The sequence below is a fragment of the Ovis aries genome, chromosome 11 (genome assembly GCF_016772045.2).
Source record: "Ovis aries strain OAR_USU_Benz2616 breed Rambouillet chromosome 11, ARS-UI_Ramb_v3.0, whole genome shotgun sequence".
Lineage (NCBI taxonomy): Eukaryota > Metazoa > Chordata > Mammalia > Artiodactyla > Bovidae > Ovis > Ovis aries.
Genome location: NC_056064.1, coordinates 17,403,081 through 17,420,637, shown reverse-complemented (window position 1 = coordinate 17,420,637; position 17,557 = coordinate 17,403,081). Strand labels below are relative to the sequence as shown.

General features: G+C 45.6%; 2 protein-coding genes across 2 annotated transcripts in view; one reads left to right on the top strand and one right to left on the bottom strand.

The window, feature by feature from the left end:
* The window catches only part of MYO1D (myosin ID), a 366,992-nt gene that overhangs the window by 30,987 nt on the left and 318,448 nt on the right, over positions 1 to 17,557 (bottom strand). The gene's annotated exons all lie outside the window — the stretch shown is intronic.
* On the top strand, positions 14,959 to 15,401 carry LOC121815980 (small ribosomal subunit protein eS26). The gene has a single exon (XM_042255426.2). The coding sequence runs from the start codon at positions 14,987 to 14,989 to the stop codon at positions 15,332 to 15,334; it is 348 nt and encodes a 115-aa protein (XP_042111360.1). The 5' UTR covers positions 14,959 to 14,986; the 3' UTR covers positions 15,335 to 15,401.

Below are 17,557 nucleotides of genomic sequence, written 5' to 3'. Positions count from 1 at the left end.
AAAAAACACAAAACTCCCCAAAACAGCTCTGACTGATCATGTGGAACTGTTTTCCATTCCTTTCAAGAGCATCCTTAAAGTGGAGAGGCAGTGTTCTCCCAAATACAGTCCCCACGAAGGTCCCCTCTCCTCCCCGCCCCACCCTTCTGCTCCCAGCAGATAGGAACCGACGCCAGGGGCAGCGATTATCAACAGGACCACACAGCTTCTCTACGACGACTTTTCACAGTACTGGTTTTCACCCTTCCACAATGGCTGTCTTTCCCCAGCCCTCACCATCAAATGATAATTTTTACGAAGCAGTATACACGGTCTTTATGGCAACAGCGCACGACTCTTGGAACCGCAACACAGGATTTGGCATGGGATTCAACTTTTTGCCTGCAAAAAGGCCATAGGAACAAGACTTCCGTGCAAACGTAGGGCTTCAGAATGACACTAGTGGCATCTGCGGCTGTGTCTGGTGTCACCAGATCCGCCCTGCATGCTGGTGAGATAACTGCTGGCAGAGGCCCACCACCGCAGGGAGGGCCCGTGGGCTCTCGGAGGGGTGTGGGCAAGATGGGTGGGGCCTGGGTATCTAGTCTGTCGAGATACTGCCAGGCACCGTGGACCAGGAGCCACAGATCTGCTTCTTACCCTCACTGACTTGACATTCTAGAGATGCCCCGGCAGACAGGCAGAGGCAAGACGTTTTCCTGCACAAGATGAATCCAAGCAAAAGCGAAACAGCTTGGTTCTCACGGCAACAAATCTGACCTGTTGGGGGGTCTTCCCCAGTTTAAGGCGTGTGCCTGTCCTGCCCCACCAGCCAGTGGTTTAGGGGAAGAGGGTGGCCTGATAGGAGGAAATGTTTAATGTCTTCTGCCCTCAGGAGGGCTGGCAGCAAGACACCCAGGGCCCTGTGGCTACTGCAGGTGGCAGAAAGTAAGAAGACAGAAGGCACAAGGGTGGTCTGGGAAGCTGGTCTCCTCAGCTTCAGGAGGAAGTTGAAAGGCAAGGTGGTGAACCCTGTAGAACCTGGCGGAGGGGTGTGGGAATTATGGGGGTGGGCAGGAGGGCAAGCCAAAGGATGGCTCCGCAAAAGATATCCACACCCCGACCCCTGGGACCTGTGAATGTTACATTATATGGCAAAACAAGGACACTACAGCTGTGATTACATAAGGCTCCTGAGATGGGGAGAGTATCCTGAATTATCCAGGTGGATTTTAAAAGCAATCACAAGTGTTCTTTTTTAAGATTTTTTTTTTTTTTGACGTGGACCATTTTAAAAGTCTTTACTGAATTTGTTATAATATTGTTTCTGTTCTATATTTTTGGCCACGAGGCATGTGGGATCTTGGCTCCCCGACCAGGGATTGAACCTGCACCCCTGGAAGGCAAAGTCTTAACCCCTGGACTGCCGGGGAAATCCCACAAGCGTTCTTTTAAGGGGGAGGCAGGGGGAGATTTGACATGGACAGGAGAGAGGGCGATGTGACCGGGGAGGCAGACACAAATGTGCTCAGATGCTCAGTCATGTCAGACTCTTTGCGACCCTATGGACTGTAGTCTGCCAGGCTCCTCTTTGTCCATGGGGTTGTCCCAGCAAGAAAGTGGAGTGGGTTGCCATTTCCTCCTTCAGGGCATCTTCCTGACCCAGAGATTGAACCTGTGTCTCTTGCATCTCCTTCATTAGCAGGTGGGTTCTTTACTGCTAGCACCACCTGGGAAACCCCAGAGACTGGAATGATGCGGCCACAAACCAAGGGATGCTGGCAGCCCCAGAAGCTGGAGGAGGCAAGGAGCGGATTCTTCCTTAGAGTCTCTGGGAGGAGCACAATCCTGCTGACCCTCTAAGTTTGGGTCAGAATTGTATCAGTGATACTAATTTTGCACTGCTGGCTGGCAGCACTTGGGAAAACGCATTTCTGCTGTTTAAGCCACCAAGTCTATGGTTATTTATTAAAGCAGCAAGGAGAAGCTAAGCTACAGTCTAGGTAATATGCCATTTGATGAGACTTCTGACTCTTCCAACAAGCATTATAGGGTGGGGCCAGTAGAGAGAACAACAAGCATGTCACAGTGTTATATTCACTACGTGGAGCCTGTATCAGAATTCTGAACAAACACACATACCTCTCTCCTGGATTTGAATGAGCAACTGCTCGTATCTAGCTTTGTGGTGTTACACTATCTCTAGAGTTAATTCACTGCAAACTGGAACAGGCAGCTGCCAGCTGAAAAAAAGTGTGAGACCATCTCCGCCAGCTTAGTCGGGGAGGGCCGGGAAGGCATCACAGATGCACGATGGAGACATGAGGGGAAGCCAAAGGCAGTGAGGGGAGGCTTCCCTTTGAAGTGCAAGCATCCTGGACAGAAGGGAGAAGATCATGCCCCCCAGAACAAGGGAAAGGAGGTCCTGCCTGCAGCTCTGAGAAGGTGCTTCCTCAGGAAGAATAAGGGGAAAAGGCAGGCCTGACCCTTTTTCTGTTCTGTCCCCAAACTCTTCCCTAGGGATATATTATCCTCCTAGGTGAGTGAGTTATTTATCATTTTATTTTACTGGAGTATAATTGCTTTATAATGTATCCGTTTCTACTGCACAACAGAGTGAACCAGCCATGTGTACACCTACATCCCCTCCCTCTTGAGCCTCCCTTCCACCCCACCCCCCATCCTGCTCCTCTAGGTCATCACAGGGCACTGAGCTGAGTCGGTGATTTAGTTTTAAAAAGAGGACTACAGGGTATCGACCACTGGGTGTGCTGTGTGGATGCGGCCAGCCCTGGTGGTGGGTGGGCGGGATCTTTGGGCTGCTGTGGCATTTGGGGTAGGGTGGGTGGCTGCCATTCAGCTTAAGGAACAGCTTCTGGCTTAGGAGGTTAAGGCATTTCTGTGGTCCCACCTAGGGAAAACGAAGGGGCGTGGGAGGTGAGAGAAGGCCACTCTCTCCGTGGTCTGAGCAGCGATGCCAGAAGCTCTCCTATGAGAGCTGCTCCAGGCCGCAGAGGAAGCCCTGTGTAGACTTCCCACGGCTCAACAGGCGTGGGGACCAGTCCCCTCACTGTGACTGGTCCCATAGGCCCAGGCTCCCGGCTATACCAACACTTGAACAACAATATGTTCAACACTTGACTCAGCGCCACTTACTAAGCAAGCAGTGTCCACAGCATTAGAGGAGGTTGCATACAGGTTTGCAGGGAAGGAACAGCGGACCCTTGAACAACACGTGTTTGAACTGCGCAGGTCCACTTATACATGGATTATTTTCCAAAGAAAATACGGCAGGACTATACCATCTGAGACTGGTTGAATCGTGGATACAGAGGAACAAAGTATATGGAAGGCCGACTGTAAGTTACACCCACCTGGATTTTTGACTGTGTGGAGGGTTGTACCCCAGCCCTATGTTGTTGAAGGGCCAGCTGTAGATAGCACAGTTTCTATTCTCCAGGGAGAAACAAATACAAATAAGAAGAGCCAAACCAGGGACTTCCCTGGTGGTCCAGTAGCTAAGGGGGCTTCCCTGGTGGCTCAGACAGTCAAGAACTGGCCTGCAATACAGGAGACCTGGCTTCAATCCTTGGGTTTGGAAGCTCCCCTGGAGGAGGAAATGACAACCCTCTCCAGTATTCTTGCCTGGAGAATTCCATGCATAGAGGAGCCTGGTGGGCTATGGTCCATAGGGTGGTAAAGAGTCCAACATGACTGAGCGACCAACGCTTCCATTTTCACTTTCACTTCCAGTGGGTAAGACTCTGTGATCCCAGCGCAGGGGGCCCAGGTTCAATCCCTGGTCAGAGAACTAGATCCCACATGCTGCAATTAAGAGCTTGCATGCTGCAACTAAGACTCAGCACAGCCAAGTGAAAAAGAAAAAAAGCCAAACCAAGCAAAGACGCGGGTGACACGTCTTATGGCGCTGAACCCAGCAGAAACTAGCAAAGGGGCCAGAGGATCTGTGCTCGGCGAGCCCTCAGTTCTATGCCTCTGTGATCTTGGGGTTTAAGTCTTTGTGTCCATCTGCAAAGTAGATTTAACGTAATTACCAATGGCTTGGCTTATTTAAACAATTTTAAAAAATGCATGTTGATATTAAAAAAAATTTTAAAAAAACAATTGAACGAGATAATGTATGAGAAAGCACTCTTAAAGCTACAGTGATTGTGCCTCAAGATACAATATACAGCATAAGGAAATATAAAAACTTACACTCTGAGGGGTAGAAAAAAATACAGACTGTTAGCTTAATTCCAAGAATATAATAATTTCATTATGACTCATCAGGATACTCTGGGACAACAATGAGACACATTATTCAAGAGAAAAGACCATCTTGATATTAAGTACAGCCAACATTGATTTTTGTCTGCCTCCTTCTAGAGAACTGATTCACCCCAACACCAGCCACAGGCAGAGTTGCCCATGCCAGGACCACACACTCCAGCCTCAGGGCTGGAGCCTGAGCAGAGGTCATGTGATTCAGGGTGGACCAATCAGAGGCGTTCCTTGGTTTCCATAGATTTTGAAGCAGGAAAGATTTTCCCTTCCTTTCAGGTTGCTCTGCTGGCACAATACAAGCCTGCCACTGCCCATGGCCACGATGTCCCCTGTGTGGAAGAAGCCTGTAGTAAGACAGAATGAGGCCAACACACAGAGACTCTGGGGAGGAGAGCAAGTCTGATTATGGGCAAGAAAAAGGGTCTTGCTTCAAGTGCTTAAGCGCCCAGGGTCCTACAACTCTGTGAGTTCCTTTCAGGATATTCGATTTTGGGTTTAAAACAGCTGCTTCATCTGAAAGAGTTCTAATCTATAGAGCAAGCTCATCCAGACATATTAAATAAACCTCGATGAAGGAGAGTAAGAATGTTGGAAAAAGATTCTACAAAGGTCATTGCTTCTCCTGAAACACATGAGTTCAGCTCACCATTTGGAGATATCAATCCCCAGTTTTGTAAACCTGGCTCAGCACTAACAACCTTCTGTATTAATCAAACAAAAAGGCCATGTGCATGCACCATGATGGATACCAGGAGACGCATTCAATGAGGGTCTGGCTAGATCATTCTAACACCTGACGAGCATGACCAGCATGGGAAGTGGATTCAAAATATACACAGGAAACAACGCTGAAAGGTGGACAAGAATGACTGGGACAACATTTCAACTAGAATATTAACTACCACTTATTATTTTCCATGCTGTTTGCTTACTGAACAGGAAAAATTCATGTTTCAACTGCAGCATCAGGAATCACAACCTTGTACTATCTTCAAGGTCACTAGATGGAAAGCTTACATTTGCTCTTAATGGCCATATCATTATGTGGCTGCAAAACGTCATCACCAAAGAACCGACCTGCTGTGGCATGGTATCTAATCCATCATGCTCCTGTAGCGTAAGAAGACTCTCAAAGCCCTGCCCTGCACCATCCCTGGCTCCATTATGAGAGTTCCATGGACAACTTCCGGCTTAAGCCTGGAGAAGGCAGTTCTTGGAAACAAGTATCATAGACAAGGAATGATAAAAATGTGAATCTTTCTTGGAATCCCTTTCTGATCTCCATCTTTTTTCTTTCAACCAGACAGGATCTGTCTTCTCTGGAACCTCTACACAACTTTATTATTTTCAAATTTTATTTTAATTAGCTAATTTTTTGGTTGCACTGTGCAGCATGTGAGATCTTAGCTCCCCAGCCAGGGATCAAACCCATGCTCCCTGCAGTGGAAGCACAGCATCTTAACCACTGAACCGCTAAGAAGTCCCAACACAAGTTTATATCTGCTACTAACAGGGCCTACTCAATGACAAATTTAGAAATTAGGAGTGTTTGTAGCAGATGGAACAGTATGGTGGTGACCTATGGCCTTAAAAGAGGCACCCATGGTAGGGAATTTGGATTAATCTAAGAAGCATCATGAGAAACACTGGACTGGAAGAAACACAAGCTGGAATCAAGATTGCTGGGAGAAATATCAATAACCTCAGATATGCAGATGACACCACCCTTATGGCAGAAAGTGAAGAAGAACTAAAAAGCCTCTTGATGAAAGTGAAAGAGGAGAGCAAAAAAGTTGGCTTAAAGCTCAACATTCAGAAAACGAAGATCATGGCATCCGGTCCTATCACTTCATGGGGAATAGATGGGGAAACAGCGGAAACAGTGTCAGACTTTATTTTTTGGGGCTCCAAAATCACTGCAGATGGTGACTGCAGCCATGAAATTAAAAGATGCTTACTCCTTGGAAGAAAAGTTATGACCAATCTTGATAGCATATTCAAAAGCAGAGACATTACTTTGCCGGCTAAGGTCCGTCTAGTCAAGGCTATGGTTTTCCAGTGGTCATGTATGGATGTGAGAGTTGGACTGTGAAGAAGGCTGAGTGCCAAAGAATTAATGCTTTTGAACTGGTGTTGGAGAGTCCCTTGGACTGCAAGGAGGTCCAACCAGTCCATTCTGAAGGAGATCAGCCCTGGGATTTCTTTGGAAGGAATGATGCTAAAGCTGAAACTCCAGTACTTTGGCCACCTCATGCGAAGAGTTGACTCATTGGAAAAGACTCTGATGCTGGGAGGGATTGGGGGCAGGAGGAGAAGGGGACAACAGAGGATGAGATGGCTGGATGGCATCACGGACTCGATGGACGTGAGTCTGAGTGAACTCTGGGAGTTGGTGATGGACAGGGAGGCCTGGCGTGCTGCGATTCATGGGGTCGCAAAGAGTCGGACACGGCTGAGCGACTGAACTGAACTGAAGAAGCATAGATGGGGGAATATTCAAAGTCCAAGAAAAACAGCACAGGGTAGAGTAGTGGTTGGTGGTTTAGTCACTAAGTTGTGTTAGACTCCTGAGACCCCATAAACTGTAGCCTGCCAAGCTCCTCTGTCCATGGGATTTTCCAGGGAAGAGTACTGGAGTGGTTTGCCATTTCCTTCTTCAGTGGATCTTCCTGATCCAGGAATCGAACCTGGGTCTCCTGCACTGCAGGCAGATTCTTTACTGACTGAGCTATGAGGGAAGCCCCATGGGGTAGATGGTCTTACTAAAAATTCTATGTGCACCTTAGAGTATGTAGAAGCTGGTGTATCCATTCTGCCACAGCAGGGCTGAGACCCTCTGCTTCCACTGTTGGAGGTAAAATAATTCTGTACCTTTACCCACATTAAGGGTATTTTTGCATGGTGGCACTAAATGAGAGCTCAGTTGGTAAAGAATCTGCCTGCAGTGCAGGAAACCCTGGCTCAATTCCTGGGTCGGGAAGATCCTGGAGAAGGGATAGGCTACCTACTCCAGTATTCCTGGGCTTCCCTTGCGGCTCAGCTGGTAAAGAATCCGCCTGCAATTCAGAAGACTTGGGTTCAATCCCTAGGTTGGGAAGATCCCCTGGAGAAAGGAAAGGCTACCCCCTCCAGTATTCTGGCCTGGAGAATTCCATGGACTACAGTCTGTGGGGTTGCAAACAGTCAGACACGACTGAACAACCTTCACTAAATGAAGGAGAGATCCTCTTTAAGAAACCAGACTTCACAATGGCACCTTGCTTCCTCAGGTTTTCCAGGCCAGGTCAGTGAATCCAGTCAATAGTTGGTTTTCTCCCTTTGTTCCTGTCCCTCAACATCCCTGAAGTGCCTGACGTGGTGGCCTTCGAACACTCTCTCACATGGCCTCTGTGGTGCAGCATGTTCTCATCTTCCTGTTCTTTTTTTTCCCCCTAATATTTATTGCTGGGAGAAATATCAATAACCTCAGATATGCAGATGACACCACCCTTATGGCAGAAAGTGAAGAGAAACTAAAAAGCCTCTTGATGAAAGTGCAAGAGGAGAGTGAAAAAGTTGGCTTAAAGCTCAACATTCAGAAAATGAAGATCATGGCATCCGGTCCCATCACTTCATGGCAAATAGATGGGGAAACAGTGTCAGACTTTATTTTTGGGGGTTCCAAAATCACTGCAGATGGTGATTGCAGCCATGAAATTAAAAGACGCTTACTCCTTGGAATGAAAGTTATGACCAACCTAGATAGCATATTCAAAAGCAGAGATATTACTTTGCCAACAAAGGTCCATCTAGTCAAGCCTATGGTTTTTCCAGTAGTCATGTATGGATGTGAGAGTTGGACTGTGAAGAAAGCTGGGCACTGAAGAATTGATGCTTTTGAACTGTGGTGTTGGAGAAGACTCTTGAGAGTCCCTTGGTCTGCAAGGAGATCCAACCAGTCCATTCTGAAGGAGATCAGTCCTGGGTATTCTTTGGAAGGAATGATGATAAAGCTGAATCTCCAATACTTTGGCCACCTCATGCGAAGAGTTGATTCATTGGAAAAGACTGATGCTGGGAGGGATTGGGGGCAGGAGGAGAAGGGGACGACAGAGGATGAGATGGCTGGATGGCATCACGGACTCAATGACGCGTGTTTGAGTGAACTCCAGGAGTTGGTGATGGACAGGGAGGCCTGGCGTGCTGCAATTCATGGGGCTGCAAAGAGTCGGACACGACTGAGCGGCTGAACTGAGCTGAGTATTTATTCACTTGGCTGTGCTGGGTCTTAGTTGAGGCATGTGGGATCTTTAGTTGCAGCAGGTGAACTCTTGGTTTCGGCACGTGGGATCTAATTCCCTGACCCGCGATTGAGTCCAGGCTCCTAGCATGAGAGGGGGGAGTCTTAGCTACGGGACCAGGGGCAAGTCCCTCGTCTTCCTGCTCTTTAACCTCCTCGTTCCCACCTCTCCTCTCTTCCTCCATCCACATGGCTTCATTTTTTCTATATGGTGATAGCTCCCAGATCTACACCTCTAGCCCATTTGAACCCCAAGCCTTAGAGTCAGCTTCCTACAGGGTATCTCCCCTTGGATGGGAGGCAGTTGGTTTATTGTACACCCACCCACCTGAGAAGCCTGTAGATGCTCCCAGACTCCATACTCACTCTCTCATGCCGCAGCCATCCGTCACCGTGTCCTGTATGTTTTACCTTTTAATTTCTTTCAAATCTGCCTCTGTCCTTTCACCCCTATTTCCACTTCACTGCCCACACTTTCATAGCATCTCACCCAAATCACTGTGACAGCTTCCTTCCCGGTCTCCCTGCCTCCCCTCCAGATGAATGATCCTACAGAGATATAAACATGTAAGTTACAAATATGATCTCTGGCTTGAAGCTCTCCTTGAGTCCTCACTACCCTCAGGGACAAGTTCAAACTGTTTCCGGTGTCTCTCTGATCTGCTTACCTCTCCTGTCCGGGCTCCTCACTCGCTCCCGTGCTTCCTGGGTTCTAGCCCTACTCAACTATTTCCAGATCTTCTCTAGTCCTGCTCAGTGTTCCTAGCTTTCACTCGCCTCTCTCTTTGCTAGAAAATACTCTTTTCTCATCACCCTTTCCATATTCCAAGATAATCCTAAGGAAATCATCTGAAATGCCAACATGTTTCTACTGTGGGATACTCATCACAAAGTACAATAAAACATCTTGAAAACTACCAAAATGCCAACAAAAACAGCCTTAAAATGACTGAGGTTTTGTGTATATTAAAAGAGAAAACCAAATTATGAAAGTTGCTTTCCGTCACAACTTCATAGATACTAAAATAGCAACAGTATTTATTTCTGCATGGCAAAATCACTGGTGATTTTAATGTTCTTCTTCAGACTTTTCTATATATTATTTTTAAAAAACTTACCCATCTACATGCAATAATTACTTTCATAATGAGGAAAAACCAGTAATTTTTTAGAGAGGGACATCCCTGAGCATGTAATAGGAGGGTGGTAGTGATTGCTTTTCAATCACTAAGTCATGTCTGACTCTTCATGACCCTGTGGACTGCAGCACGCCAGGCTCCTCTGTCCTCCACTACCTCCCAGAGTTTGCTCAAATTCATGTCCAAATAGGAGGGTAGAAGTAGACCATGAAGATTCTATTTCTCAAGGGAGGAGTGCTTAATATGGGAAGTTTAAATCCTGAACTGGGATGATATGTAGAAGATTGTGAATGAGTTCTATAATAATCTGTTGCAAAGGGTGAAGTGAAAAAACAGCTGAAGAGGGTGTGTGTGGGGGCAGTTTCTGCTCCCATGACAAATGCTAGGGCTAAGATTAACTCATCTCTGGGATGCGTGTTTCCATCACTGAATAAATCCCTCCACTCTCTCCTCTTAAACCCCCTGTCGATATGGGCATATGTTTTGGTGTGGCTGAACCAGCAGAAGGGCCCCAAGAACTGAGTGAGCAAAATACGGTTAGCTCACAGCCCCTCAGCTGCTGTGCTTCAGTCAGCAGGGAGCAACAGGTGGTATCCTTGCCAATCTGTGCGTCCAGCTATGAACAGAGAATGGAAAGTTAACACAGAAACGTTTTGTTCTCCAGAAAAATGAAAATCATTCGGATAAGTCTGTACAGCTGTATCCAGTGGGCAATTGAGTGCTGGCCTGAGAATATTATATATAAAGGGAGTTTCCCACCTAGTCAGGCATGTATGCTATTTCCATTAAAGGTTCTTTTCTGTCTTAATTAAATCTGGAGTTAGAAGAGTACTAGAAGCATAAACAGAGTTAGAAGAGAACGGTGTGCTTTGGGAAAATGAGATGAACTCTTAGCTTACACGAAAACGTCACCTTAAAGCACAGAACTGAAAACACAGCATCTCTGGCTCACTTGAGTATAACTGCTGATTAAATTTTCACTTAATGACCTAGTAGGGAGCATTTGTTGCAAGGCATGTATTAAATAATGAAGGAATCAAGCAAATAACTGAAAAACATACTTTTGAAACAGAGTTCAACCTTTAGGAAGAGAGAGAAACAATATAATATTTACAGGAAACCCAGTAATATTTAAATAAAATCTTTGAGAATCGACAAGTGTGTTCCCTGCAGAAACAAGTCTATAGCAACAAGAGGGAGAATGGCCAATTTCTTATGAATCACCCTGTTCCTACGAAGAGTGTGTGTCCTTAAAGACACAGAGGATGGTAAGAGACAAGAGAGCAGAGAAGAGTTACAAGTTTCCCAGCCACAGACTCTGATTCTGTTATTTTCTAAGTCTGGAAAAAAGGAAACCAGCATGAAATCACAAGTCAAATCTTGATGAGCACAACAAAAGAAGACCGTACTGTATTAGGCCATTTAAAACTCCAAATTGAGTTTTATTTTTATAGCTGGATAAAGTGAGTGGATGCTTATTGGTTTAGATATTAAAATGAACCACAAATATGGCTGTTAGGGTTAAGTGAGTGATGAATCTACATCCTGGCTTAATTTCCCAGATTTTCAAATGGATAATTCTAAAGGCAATGCCAATTTATTAGTTTCTCAGAATTAGCTTTGAGTTGGAAAAAAAGATAGTATGAATAAGAAAATATTATTATGCAGTATACATTTCATTTTTTAATTTATTTTTTACTTTACAATACTGTATTGGTTTTGCCATACATTGATATGAATCCGCCACAGGTGTTGGGAACTCATGTACCTTTCATTTTAAAGTCTGAATTGTTTCTTGGAATCAGACCTGGGTCTGATCTGTAGAATTTTTCACTTGACAACCTTTGTTCTGTGTGCTTATTCGCTCAGTCGTGTTCGACTCTTTGTGACCCCCTGGACTGTGGCCCGCCAGGCTCTTCTGTCCATGGGGATTCTCCAGGCAAGAACACTGGAGCTGGTCGCCATGCCCTCCTCCAGGGAATCTTGACAGCCTTAAACACTGGCAATATTCCAACAATTGTTACTGACTTCTTTTTTAAGCTTCATTACCCAGGATTTCATTTTGGTGGTTTGAAAAAAAAAAAAGTCTGATGAATCAGATCCTTTCACAGTTAGAAATCGAAGGGTTCACACTTCTTGACAGCAGGAAGTGGAGGTTGGGAAGAATTCTATTTTTGGAGTTGAAAGGCCACCTTTGACCCAGAAATGAGTGGTTTCATGAAAGATGTTCCTCTGTTCTGTCTTACTTGATTTACCCAAGGAATGGAGAAATGCTTAAGAGTGTAACTTCATCAGACTTGTTTCCTCCCAGTGCCCTAAGACAACCCTATTCAGTTCAGTTCAGTTCAATCGCTCAGTTGTGTCCGACTCTTTGCAACCCCATGAATCGCAGCATGCCAGGCCTCCCTGTCCATCACTAACTCCCGGAGTTCACTCAGACTCACGTCCACCAAGTCCATGATGCCATCCAGCCATCTCATCCTCTGTCGTCCCCTTCTCCTCCTGCCCCCAATCCTTCCCAGCATCAGAGTCTTTTCCAATGAGTCAACTCTTCGCATGAGGCGGCCAAAGTAATGGAGTTTCAGCTTTAGCATCATTGCTTCCAAAGAAATCCCAGGGCTGATCTCCTTCAGAATGGACTGGTTGGATCTCCTTGCAGTCCAAGGGACTCTCAAGAGTCTTCTCCAACACCACAGTTCAAAAGCATCAATTCTTCAGTGCTCAGCCTTCTTCACAGTCCAACTCTCACATCCATACATGACCACAGGAAAAACCATAGCCTTGACTAGACGGACCTTAGTCGGCAAAGTAATGTCTCTGCTTTTGAATATGCTATCTAGGTTGGTCATAACTTTTCTTCCCGTACCTAAAGAATTTTAGATTTTCAGGTGTTTAACTTAGTGTTATGTGATACATGACACAATCATTTAACTTTATGTTATTCAAAACCTTCCAAGTTGAGATCTTAACTCTTTTTCTAAGATGTGAAGATATATTCTTCATCTAGATCAGGGGATAAGAGATGAACAGTCTGAACCAAGGATTGATCATTAAGAAGCAAAGGGATCCTAGAGAAAGAAATGAATCCACAGAGAAGGAAAATGTATCCTAGTATACTGCTCGGCTCTGAAGGAAACAATGTTCATAAAGTTATAGTAATATACAGAGTAGTTATTGGTTTTCAGCTTTAGAGTCAATCACCAAAGTGTGAAACAATGTAAATATTAACAATGTAAAGTTCTAGGTGCCTAGAAGTTCAAGCAAGACACATGTCTTCATTCCACATAGTGGTGTTAAGAGATAGGTCTGAAACTGATGGAGCATGAAAAAGAGATTCTTACATATTTTTGTATTTCACAGATTCTAAAAGCTTACATCTTTCCACCATTAATCTATTTTTATATAATTTTAATTATTTCCGGACTGTGCTGGGTCTTCACTGCTACATGCAGGCTTTCTTTAGTGGCGGTGAGTGGGGGCTGCTCTTTAGCTGAGGTGCCTGGGCTCCTCATTATGGGGGCATCTCTTGTGGTGGTCCAGGGTGTGTATCCTTCAGTAGTTGTGGTGAGTGGGCTCAGTAACCCCTCAGCATGTGGAATCTTCCTGGACCAGCGATCAAACCCCTGGCCCCTGGGTGGGCAAGCAGACTCTTAACCACCGCACCAGGAAAGTTCTAATATATTTGAAACTGGGATGCGCTTTACTCTTGAGAATATCTTATAATTGGCAGTGTTGTTTTCCTTAGTGGAACAGACAATAATGGCACATCTTAGATTTGACAATGCAGTATCTTAAGTTGTAAAAAGTAACTAAAAGTAAACTAAAGATAATGAAAGAAAAAAAAAACTAATAATAATTGGGAGGGAGTGACCAAAGACAGCTAAATAAACCATCATCTCTTAGAATCAAAGGTTAATAGAAAATGTCTAAACCTGATAAATTTTAAAAAATGACAGCATGAGCCTGTTGTTTATGTATCTTTTCATTTTAAACCCTTCCACTGTTTTTTTTTTTTTTTTTTTTGCGGCGGGGGGGGGGGGGGGGGGGGTGGGGTGGGTGGGGGGGGTGGGGGGGGGGGGGGGGGGGGGGGGGGGGGGTGCTGGGTGTGGAGCACACTGTGCAGCTTATAGGATCTTAATTCCCCAACCAGGGATTGAACCTAGGTCCACAGCAGTGACAGTCCAAGACTTAACCACTGGACTCCTGGGGAATTCCCCACTATTTGAGTTTTTAAAAACAAGACCTATCAGGTTCTTGTTTTTGCTGTAACAAATTACCACAGTCTCGGTGGCTTAAATTAAAAGATGCTTACTCCTTGGAAGGAAAGTTAAGACCAACCTAGATAGCATATTCCAAAGCAGAGACATTACTTTGTCAACAAAGGTCTGTCTAGTCAAGGCTATGGTTTTTCCAGTGGTCATGTATGGATGTGAGAGTTGGACTATAAAGAAAGCTGGGCACAGAAGAATTGATGCTTTTGAACTGTGGTGTTGGAGAAGACTCTTGAGAGTCCCTTGGACTGCAAGGAGATCCAACCAGTCCATCCTAAAGGAGATCAGTCCTGGGTGTTCATTGGAGAGACTGATGTTGAAGCTGAAACTCCAATATTTTGGCCACCTGATGCGAAGAGTTGACTCATTTGAAAAAGACCCTGATGCTGGGAAAGATTGAGGGCAGGAGGAGAAGGGGACGACAGAAGATGAGATGGTTGGATGGCATCACCGACTCAATGGGCATGAGTTTGGGTGAACTCCGGGAGACGGTGATGGACAGGGAGGCCTGGCGTGCTGCAGTTCATGGGCTCACAAAGAGTGGGACATGACTGAGCAACCGACCTGAAATGAACTGGTGGCTTAAAACGGAAATTTACTCTCTCCTAGTTCTGGAGGCCAGAAGTCTGAAGTCAACATGTTTCTAAGGCCATGTTCCTTCACAGATTCAAGGGTTCTTCGCCTCTTCTAGCCTCTGGGAGCTGCCAGTATTTCTGCATTATGTCAGTCTTTCTCTCTGTCTTCACATCACCGTCTCTGTGAGTGTCAAATCTCCCTCTGCCTTTCTCTTACAAGCACACTTGTGGTAGCACTTAGGACCTACCTGGATAATCCAGGATAGTCTCTCAGTTTCAAGATCCTTAACTTAATTATATCTGCAAAGACCCTTTATTCCAAATAAGTAACATTCACTGATTCTGAGTACTATTAGGATATGGTCCTATCTTTGGGAGCCATTATCAGCCCACTCATGCATTAGTTTGATTAAAAAAAAAAAAAAAAACAGCCTCTCTCGCCTCGGCGCTTCCAAGATGACCAAGAAAAGAAGGAACAACGGTCGTGCCAAAAAGGGCCGCGGCCACGTGCAGCCTATTCGCTGCACCAACTGTGCCCGATGCGTGCCCAAAGATAAGGCCATTAAGAAGTTCGTCATTCGGAACATCGTAGAGGCGGCAGCCGTCAGGGACATTTCTGAAGCGAGTGTTTTCGACGCCTACGTGCTTCCCAAGCTGTATGTGAAACTACATTACTGCGTGAGTTGTGCCATTCACAGCAAGGTAGTCAGGAATCGCTCTCGGGAAGCCCGTAAGGACCGAACACCTCCACCCCGATTTAGACCTGCGGGTGCTGCCCCACGTCCTCCACCAAAGCCCATGTAAGGATCCAAGTCCTTAAAGACTGAAGAAATACTGGTGTCTCTGAAAAGACAATAAAATGGAAATTATACTTAAAAAAAAAAAAAAAAACCAAATCCTAAATTATTCTACAACTTGAAGCTTTTCAGTGACTACCCATAGCTTCCAGGATCAAGTTCAAATGATGTACTGGTTAAAAATATAGTCTCTAAAGCAAAAGCAGAAGAAACAAAGGAAAAATAGGTAAATTGGACTTAAGATTAAAAACTTTTGTGCTTCAAAGGATACCATCAAGAAAGTGAAAAGACAACTCACAGAGAAAATAATATAAATGATAAGAAACTTCTATCTAGAATACACAAAGAGTTCTTAGGACTTGGTAATAAAAAGACAAATTACAACTGTTAAATGGGCAATAGACATTTCTTTAAGGAAGATATAAAACTGACCAAAAAATACATGAAAAGATGCTCTACATCATCAGTCACTTGGGAAATACTAACCAAAATACAGTGAAATACCACTTCATACTAACTAGGATGGTGACAATAAAAAAGATAATAACAAGTAGTGGCAAGGGACAGAGAAGCTGGAACCTTTATGCACTGTTGGTGGATTATTCATTATTCATAATATCCCCAAAGTGGAAACAATTCAAATGTTCTTCCACTGACAAACGGATACATAAAATGCAGCCTATCCATATAATGGAATATTATTTGGCAATAAAAAGGAATAGGAATATGATACATTGTTATAATAGAGATGACCCTTGAAAACACTACCCTCAGTGGAGGAAGCCAGTCACAAAGGACCACGTATTGTATGACTCCATTATATGAAATGTCTAGAGTAGACAAGCCTATAGTGATAGAAAATGGATTAATGGTTGGTTGGGGTAGGGATCGAGAGGGAATGGGGGATGGGTGACTGCCAATGGGTATGGGATTTCTATTTTTTTTTGATTATTTAGGTGTTTATTTGTGGCTGCAGCGAGTCTTCACTGGTGTGCAAGGCTTCCCCCAGCCGCGGCGGCTGAGGGCTACTCTCTAGTTGCAGCGGTAGGTGCTTCCTTGCAGTGGCTTCTCTTGCTGCGGAGCACAGGCTGCAAAACCTGGGCTTCGGTAGTTGTGGCGCATGGGCGTAGTTGCCCGGCGGCACGTGGGATCTCCCCGGACCAGGGATTGAACCCTTCGCAGGCAGATTCTTAACCACTGGGCCACCAGGGAAGTGCTGATATTTCTACGTGGGGTGATAAAAATGTTCTAAGTGGATTGTGGTAATGGTCACACAACTCTGAATATACTAAAAACCACTGAATTACAAGCTTCACATGAGTGAAGTTTATGACGTGTGAATTCTATCAGTAAAGCTCTTAGATAGAAGACAGATCAGTAGATAGACAGCCCACAGGCTCAGTCTTTAGTCCAGTCTCAGCTCCATGAGAAGCTGTAGATGGATAAGAGAAGATGCATGGAAGACCTCAGCACAGTCCCTGGCACACGGTAGATACCCTGCGTGTGACTACTGTTATTATCTGCCTGGCATTTGGATCACTGTGGGACTTGGTCCTGGCCTACCTCTGGCCCCTTTACACTCCCTTAACCCCTTTTCAGGGCAGCTGCCAGCCTGTGCCCCCTGCCCCCAGCTATGCTACCTTTTAAGAGTCCCCTGAAACAGGCTCAGCACATCCTGCTTTTACTAGAATACTTTCCCCCGCCTTCACCTGGTTAGTTCTTCTTTTCCTCCCCTCCTGTGTTTCCTGAGCCCTCTGTCTCCCAGGAAGCATCCCCTACGGGCTCTAAGACCGCCTGCCCTTCCTGCCAGGTCAGCTGCTGTCCCCACAGCTCTGGGCACACAGCCTCTCGTGGCACTCGCCGTGCCCCACGGCATCCTGTGGGCACACAGCCTCTCGTGGCACTCGCCGTGCCCCACGGCATCCTGTGGGCACATAGCCTCTCGTGGCACTTGCCGTGCCCCGTGGCATCCTGTGGGCACACAGCCTCTCGTGGCACTCGCCGTGCCCCATGGCATCCTGTGGGCACACAGCCTCTCGTGGCACTCACCGCGCCCCACGGCATCTGTCTGTGTGTCTTATTCATCTTTCCACGCTCAGTGCCAAGCAGAGCGACAAAAAATTAAGAAGTGAACATGCTAACTGGCCGCTGGGCCTGAAGAGAATTACTGCTGTACCAGCAGGAGAGCAAAATCTCTCCCAGGAGAGAGGAAAGATTTTTCTCTTGTTTT